Here is a 7,656-nt window from a genome sequence, read left to right as displayed (position 1 = left end):
TTCTTTCTTCTGTGTGCTCATTGTTTGGTAGAACGGAAAAAGAACTGTTAACAGGATGTTGTTAGGAAGGGAGCTGTTTGTGCAAAGAAAAATCTTATTTGATACTATGCTTAAGACTTATTGCAGGATTGGAATAACAGGCAAATCAGATTTCTGTATTACACTATCTCCTTCATGCAGAAGCCCTGCATTTGCATTCCACCGTCGCTGGAATTTGGGTGTAGTGTTAGCCAGGTGCTGTAGTATAAGACAGGCCTAAAACTTTTTCAAGCTTTTCTTTTCCAGAGACCWACTTGCAAAGAAATTGATGGAGAAAAAAGCTCAGTCTGGGAAATTGAAGTGAAAATCTCTACTGGTGTTGCAATTTCTAAGATTTGTCAAAAAGTAGGATGTGTGTGTTTGTTGTTTCCGAGAGAAGTTGATGTACTTTAAAAGCTGACGTTACTCCTTCAGGATGACAGGAGGGCATCTCAGAGCAAATATGTAAGTTTGAGTTAGTGCAAGTTATTTGTTTTAACCGCATTTTATACCTAGTGCACAGATGGGAAGATGAATAGGGATAAATGACAACTTCATTAGCGTGAAAATGAAGTGTTTTAGGTGGGAGGTAGTTCTTTCTGTTTCATTTATTCCACAGAAGTCTGTTCTGCTGAAGGAGTAAGAGAAAAAAAACTTATTTTTATGACAATAGCCTTGCAAAGCAATTCAGATATTTAGAGAGAAGGACAGTTCTATCCTAGTACAAAAAGCTGAGTAGGGATGATTGTTGATATTTCTTTAAATAAAGATTTTTGTGTCTCTAGTATAAATATATAAAAATTCCTTTATGTTATTTAACTCAGTATGCATATTTATGTAAGTTAGGGTGTTTCTCAATATAGAAGCAGTCAGCTTTAAGTTTCCTATACTATTAGATGGAAGTTATTTTCAGGTGCTACATGGAATATTTTAACATAGATCTGCAATAAACCTGTTGTGGCAAAAGGTTAGATTTATGTTCTGACATGTAAGTTAGGATGTATTGAACTCTATAGAAGTACAAAGATCCTCTTTACAATGTATTATTTACAAGTTTCTATCAGTTTCCACAACTGGAAGATCTTTTCCACACGTGGGACAGAATCCATCAATAACATAAAATATATTCAATGATACAGTACAAGTCATTGTTTGCAGTAATTAACCAGTTACCTTGTTGGAGTTTGTTGCCTTTAGACATAGCTTTTAGCTGAGCCTTTAAACAGAAAGATGTGAAGTGCAGATTCCTGTCACCTGTCAGCATAGAATATACAGAAGAAAGAATATACACACAATCATTTCATGTAGTAATTTACTACCATCTACTGCCTGGACGGTTGTGATATTTAATAATACACAGCAGTGCAATGCAGTTAATTACGAATTTGAAGCTACTAAAGGAATTTGAGTAAGCGGAATACAATGATCTGAATTATAATTAGCCAAGAGGCAAGCTGTTACTCCAGCAAGCATTGTTCAGTCTTTAATGGCAATAGTTCATTTTAATATTGGCTTTTGACTTCTTATTGGAAAGTTTTAGAAAAGTCCTTCCATGGTCAAAATATTTTGGGTCATGTTATGCTTGATTTCTGGTGTGGAGGTTTAAACTTCATTCTAGGGTTTAATAGGTCTTATGTAACATGACAAGCATATAATATATTTATTTTTGGAACAACAGAGAAAGAGCCATTGTGAATATTCGTGTAAAAGGATGTGTTAGACTTTTAAAGACTTACAGCTGGAGGTTGCTGAAGACTCATTTGCAATGAAGTGGGCTGATGCTGCCTAGCAAGCCACATCCTGTCCTTGTGCTGTCTGAATTTTGGCTTTCCTAAAGAAATAATACTGCATAGTACTGTCATTCCTTCTGGCTAGGGTCTCTGAGGTCACTGCGTTTCTGTAGGTTTTGAGCTGTACGTGAGGGTGCTGAGATTATCTTTCAATTCCCTTACTGATGCAAAAGCAGCAGCACTAAGCATGAGGTCCAGGATGCAGCGGAGACTACGAGGTGTGTGGAAACCTTGCAGAGGGAATTGCTGTGGGGAAGCTTTCTGTCAGAGTTAAACAGCAGCCAGTTATGAGATAACAGCTCCACAGGAGCCAGCTCCCTCAGCCGCCGCGTTTACTAGGCCAGCGGCACGAGGCCGCGCTGGGAGAGCTGTGCGCCCCGCCTTCCCCCGGCTCCGCCGCCGGCTGCGCAGGGCGGCCGGCCCGGACTACAATTCCCGGCGAGCCCCGGGGCGGGGCGGGACCGCGCGCCGAGCCACCGCCGCCTCCGCCGCGCGGGACGGAGCTGCGGCCGGGAAGCGGAAAGGGCGAGGCTTGGGCCGCGCCGCCCGCATGGAGCTGAGCAGCGCGGAGGTGGCCTCCACCCGGCTCCTCAGCCTCACGCAGCGGTACCGGAGGCGGGGGCGGGGCGGGGCAGGGTGCCCGGCGCGGAGGGGCGGGGCAGGGTGCCCGGCGCGGAGGGGCGGGTGCCCGGCGGACAGCGGAGCGGTAGGTGTCGCGGCGCTGCGGCCGCCTCTCTCTGGGGCTGCTGTAGGTGTCGTGGACAGAGCCAGAACCCCGTCTTCTGACTSGTTTGCAGCCTTTTTAGCGTTGTGCTGGCGCAAGCAGACATTGCTGATGTAGGAACTGTGGAACTGCCTGATTATTTTAGCGTGCTTGTGACTGTGTCCGCATCCTCTATGAAAATAGATTAACTAACGCGGTGTGAAGAAGGGTTGGCGAGTAGAGAGGAGAAGGGGGAGCCCAAGAGGCATACAGGCTGGAGAGAGAGGTGAAGTATATTCTAGATCCTAGGTACTGAAAAAAATGTATTAAATTTGTTTTTTTTTTTTTTTTTTTTTTTTGAAACCGTGTAACCATTATGTACATGGTACAGCGACAGTACAACTATTCTGTGCTAAAACAGTTTTACAATGTAAGTAAATTCTAAATTATTGAGCCAAACTTGTCTGAGCCATTGCTAAACTAAYGTAGAGTGTTTCACGGCTGGTGGTTCACCCTAATATGAGAAAAATTCTCTGAAAATTAACATAACTAGAGCAATAATATTTTTCTGATGTAGTCCAGGTCAGGACTGAGGAAGGAGGTAATCCAGTGAAGAAAATATGTGAAGGCAGTCAATAGTAAGAGTAGGATGTTTATACACTAGATGATAGGATATTTCAAAGAGATGATGAGTAAAGATCTAGGTGTTAGCTAAGGAGAGACAGCCAAAGAGGCATGCAGCCTAGAATTCACTGAGGAATATGTAGACTTACACAGATGGAGTGATAATATAAATCTGGTCTTTGTATAAGTTTAAGCAAAAATGCCTAGCTTTCTAAAGGTTGTTTATATAGCATTTATACTGGTGCAAGATTCTATTTTTAATTGTTTGGTATGTAGGTGAGACTAACTTTTATGTATAATACTGATTTGAAAAGGACTGCTAGTGTATTTAAGAGTTAGGTATGTTTTAGATGCTTTGAATCAAGACCCAGATGGATAGGATGTTAACATTAAAATTCTGTTGGAAATTTGTTATTAATTTGCCCGTCTGTGCTTGTAATCGTGTTTTGGAGATTCTTTTTCTTTTTAATCTTATTCTGGCTTAAGGCTATTAAAATCGCATCTTTTTTTTGTACATGTTGTGTTAGAGAACATCTTTGCTATTCTAAGCATAGGTATATTGAGCAGCAGTTATTATGGTTTGCAGTCTATATTGTACATATATTTGATCATGGATTACGTGATTGTTTACGTATCTGTTTTCAAAAATGTTGTTGCACTATGTTAATTTTATTTTGTCCATTATTTTTATAGGAATAAAAAGTTTTTAATTTATTTTTGAGAGTGTGTAAGTTGTCAAACTGGAGCTAATTTAGTTTATTACCCTTCTTCAATGTGAGAAGTGTCTTTAACTAAAGAAAAGGAAATATCTGGTTTATAACCATAGAAGCATGACAATAGGTGTTGACATCACCCTTGCTGCCAAATCGAATGAATGTGGTAATAACAATTCATGCACCTCAGGTTCCATAAAATGAATGTGTCTTATCATGCCTTCAAAGTTAACAAATTGAAATATTTTTGATTGAGGCAGGAGAACATCTTAGTCTCAGCGAGCTAAGATGTTACCTCATTTAAAATACTTCAAAATAGTCCTGAAAAAATAGAGCATGTGTTATAGGTCCATAAAATGATAATTAGATGTTCCTTGCTGGCAGATAGGTGTAGTAAAATGATTTGTTAATCTCTTGCCRCTGTCAAGTCTTTGCATTACATTTGTTGCTTTGGAGAAACTTCTTGTTTTTTAAATAGAGAGAGCAGTATCAGAAAATTGCCTGTGATACCAAAGGGGTGCGGTTTATGGTGAGACAATTTCCTTTCATTAATTGAATATAGTTTGTGGAGAGGATAAGAACATACAGTTTTCAGGCACATAGGCTCTYTATGCCTTTTCTAAGCTTGTCTGTGTTTTCTGTATTACATGATCTAAGAGAACATATTATTTCTCTCCATTGAACTCAYTTGCTGTTGGTGTTCTCCTCTGCATCATTTGCTGAATATACTGTATCACATCAGGGAATCTCTGTACTCTGAGAAGGGTCAGATCTTAGCTCTTTGGGTCAGAATGGAGTCTCATGGGTTCACCTTAGAAGGGAAGCATGGATATCACTTCATTCTTTTTTGTCTTTCATGGACATAGTTCCATTCAGAGCACAGTAGGCTTGCGATACTTTTCGTGATGACTTTATAATGTATATTGGGATTATCCAGTCCTGACCTATAAAACTGTCCTCACTTTCCCACGACCTGAAAAGATTTATTGTGCTAGTAAGTGTTGTTGGGTTTTCCACCTGCTCCTTAAATTGTAATCTTACCTACACTTCTTCACTTGGTCAAAGACTGAACTTAAAATTTCAGAGCTCAGCAATAGCAAAATCAATTTTGACCCCTGTTTTCTTAAAATTCTGCCACCAGTACTGTCAGTGACAAATGTTCCTTGACCAAAAGTACTTTTACAGCGGTTTCCAAGACAACTAGCACACCTAGCCACAAAAAATGAATTACGTAGAGCAAAAGTTGCACACGCAGAAAATGCTAGCACTTCCCTGATTACCTGTTTTTTTGTAAAAGTGAAAAATTGTACGAAACAGTGCCTTAAGATGCATCGCAAATGATGCGTTCCATTTATTCCTTGAAGCTTCAGCCAAATTTCATATAGATCTAAGAATGCAGTAGAACACAGGAACTTTTAAAGGCTTTATTTGATGCATCAGTACTTTCTAGGCTTTTAGGGKTTTTTCCAAGTTCTATCTGAGATGTGTAAAGAAGCAAGTAACTTTAACCCCATAAAAATACTAATGCATTTTCATTTTTATAAGAAATCTTTCACTGATTAATTTACACATTCTAAATCATACTTGAGAACTTTTCATGCCGCCTGGAAGGGAAAAGAAAACCTAATGGCTTTATTTTTGTCTGTATAGATGTTTATCTTGAAATATTTTTGTTATATGTTACCCAGTCTTTAATAGCTGCAGAGAAAATCCTTTAGCCAGATTTGCATGTGATATAAACTTATGACTAATAGCTTCAAAGTATTTCAAAGTATTTCTTTACCACAAAGCGTACTGAAGTAAAACTTGCTTTGCTTTTGCTTTTCTCTCTTTTTTTTTTTTTTTTTTGACCTTCAGCTGATGAAAACATGGAAGAAGATTTAGAGATTTTGCATTTGAAACACAATGTACAATAAGCAGAATTTTCCATGGAAATAGCATGTATAACAGTAGGAAGAAAAAAGATTGGGAGATTATCCAGTATGATTTGTATGGGCATGTCAATTTTTGCTACAAAACAATAAAAGATAAAATGTTTCAATAACAGAAGTTATTCTGTGGGATGTGTGGCTCCTAGGTACATTCAGTCTTTTCACTGTTCAGACTCTTCTCTCTGTTGCGGGCTGAGAAGAAACTGTTAAGTGTTGTGGTATGCTCCAATTTCTGTGTAATAACATGGCAGTATTGCATGATGATGAGGTTGACTCAGGGGCCCAACAGCAGCACCACTAGGTCTAGAGAAATGTTGGACATGAAGTCCTCATGGTGTGTGTTCACTTAAAGTTTGAATATACTCCTGGTTATCTTGAAGTACCTTGAATATTGGTAAACTGCCTCCCTTTGCCCAGGGTATAATCCTGATTTAGGAAAAATTTCTTTTGTTGGCCTCCATTAAAATTGTTTCATCTTTTTGCAGTTGATAAGGCTGTGAAAATTATCACTGTCAGAAATGTGAAAAGATAGGTAGAGATGTGCTGCCATAAACTTTGAAAATTCCATCCAGAGGGCCTGCTTTTTTGAGGTAGCTTTAGCCATGAGAAATGATTCTTATTGTGGCTCACTTGTAATTCAGACAATTCCAAGTTTTTAATAACTGTTTCTTCTCTCTCTTCTCGTCCCCCCCCCCCCCCCCTTTCTGCCCTGCTGTGGAGGGAAGGAAAAGGAATTCTTGCTGTTACTTTAAATTAGATTATAAACTGTTGGAACCACAGACGTTGATGTTTATTTTTCTAATCTTAAGCATAAGGCTTTATACTGATTCGTTTGCTTGAGTACTTCTGTCTCGAAATAGTGCATCTTATGTATGATGAAAATGTAGCTGCTTTGATGGCAGAGGCTCTTAAGTCAGGACCCATGTCYGATTTCTTCTTTTACTACAAACTTTCTCCTTATCTACGGTGCAGATTCTTCGTATAGGAACATCCTGGAAGGTATTTCACCCTGATTCTCAGGAAAGTTGAGATAATAGCTGTCTTCAGTCAAACTTAAATTCATTGTGTGGACAACCAAAAGCTAAAATCTTAAATTAYTGCATTTGTGTTCAGGTAGTAGTGCTTCTGAGTGTGTGATTGTTCGGGAGCTTATAAAAATCACATCCAGTGTGTTTTTAACTCAGTTCTGGCAGCTGGTTTTCTTCAAATCACTTTTATTACTCCTGCTGAGGCATGTATGTATATGTCCCCATAGGTGTCAGAACACAGACTAAGGCTTTGCTGCCTTTGGGGACCAGACTGGCTGTACAGGTCATTTCTTGCTTTGGAAGCAGTATAGCTGCATTTGTGCACCAGGGTGCCTGGCTGAAAGGAACCTGACCAAGTATATGAACTACCAAAAGTCCTAGTGGCATCTGAAGGCTTTATTCACATAAAGCTAGAAAGGCAGCTCTGTCATTAGAGCTGTCAACATTCCTGCTTCACTGTGAGGGTCATCTAAAATGACTGCTAGTATCATGTCTTTATGCTTCCTACATAATCTGCATACTGGAATCAAATACTGGAATTAATTTGGTGAGTTTTAAAGTTTTAGTAGGTCTGTCTTGTTTATATTGCTCTTACTTGTGTGAAGGCATTGAATCCAAATGGACAGAACTCAAAAATATGAACCAGATTAAAAAAGTACAGTTAAATACAAATCCAAAAAGAAAAGTTGTCTAAAAATTAAAATTCAGAGTCCTGTGTCACGGTGTCTCCTAAAGACAAGAAACATGTATAAGGACATTGCAGTAAATTTTAAGTATTTCTTCTGTTTATTGATGTAATCCTACAATTTATAGCACAAAAGTTAATCTCATGTTGTTGGTCTGTGTTTT

At 38.9% G+C, this 7,656-nt stretch overlaps 1 protein-coding gene across 4 annotated transcripts in view; it reads left to right on the top strand.

Moving 5' to 3' along the window:
* The first annotated feature begins 2,322 nt into the window (after window positions 1-2,322).
* The window catches only part of GARNL3 (GTPase activating Rap/RanGAP domain like 3), a 55,201-nt gene continuing 49,867 nt past the window's right edge, over window positions 2,323-7,656 (top strand). For all 4 annotated transcript variants that reach the window (XM_085300504.1, XM_085300503.1, XM_085300507.1 and 1 more), the window contains exon 1: window positions 2,323-2,414. In XM_085300504.1, coding sequence (XP_085156630.1) covers window positions 2,359-2,414 — 56 coding nt within the window. In that variant the 5' untranslated portion in view covers window positions 2,323-2,358. The remainder of the gene's footprint in view (window positions 2,415-7,656) is intronic.

Source organism: Rhea americana, unplaced genomic scaffold (assembly GCF_003343005.1).
Source record: "Rhea americana isolate MKP2758 unplaced genomic scaffold, rheAme1 scaffold_164, whole genome shotgun sequence".
In the NCBI taxonomy this organism is placed as follows: domain Eukaryota; kingdom Metazoa; phylum Chordata; class Aves; order Rheiformes; family Rheidae; genus Rhea; species Rhea americana.
The sequence above is the reverse complement of the archived record's forward strand: the minus strand, read 5'-3'. Positions and strand labels throughout refer to the sequence as shown.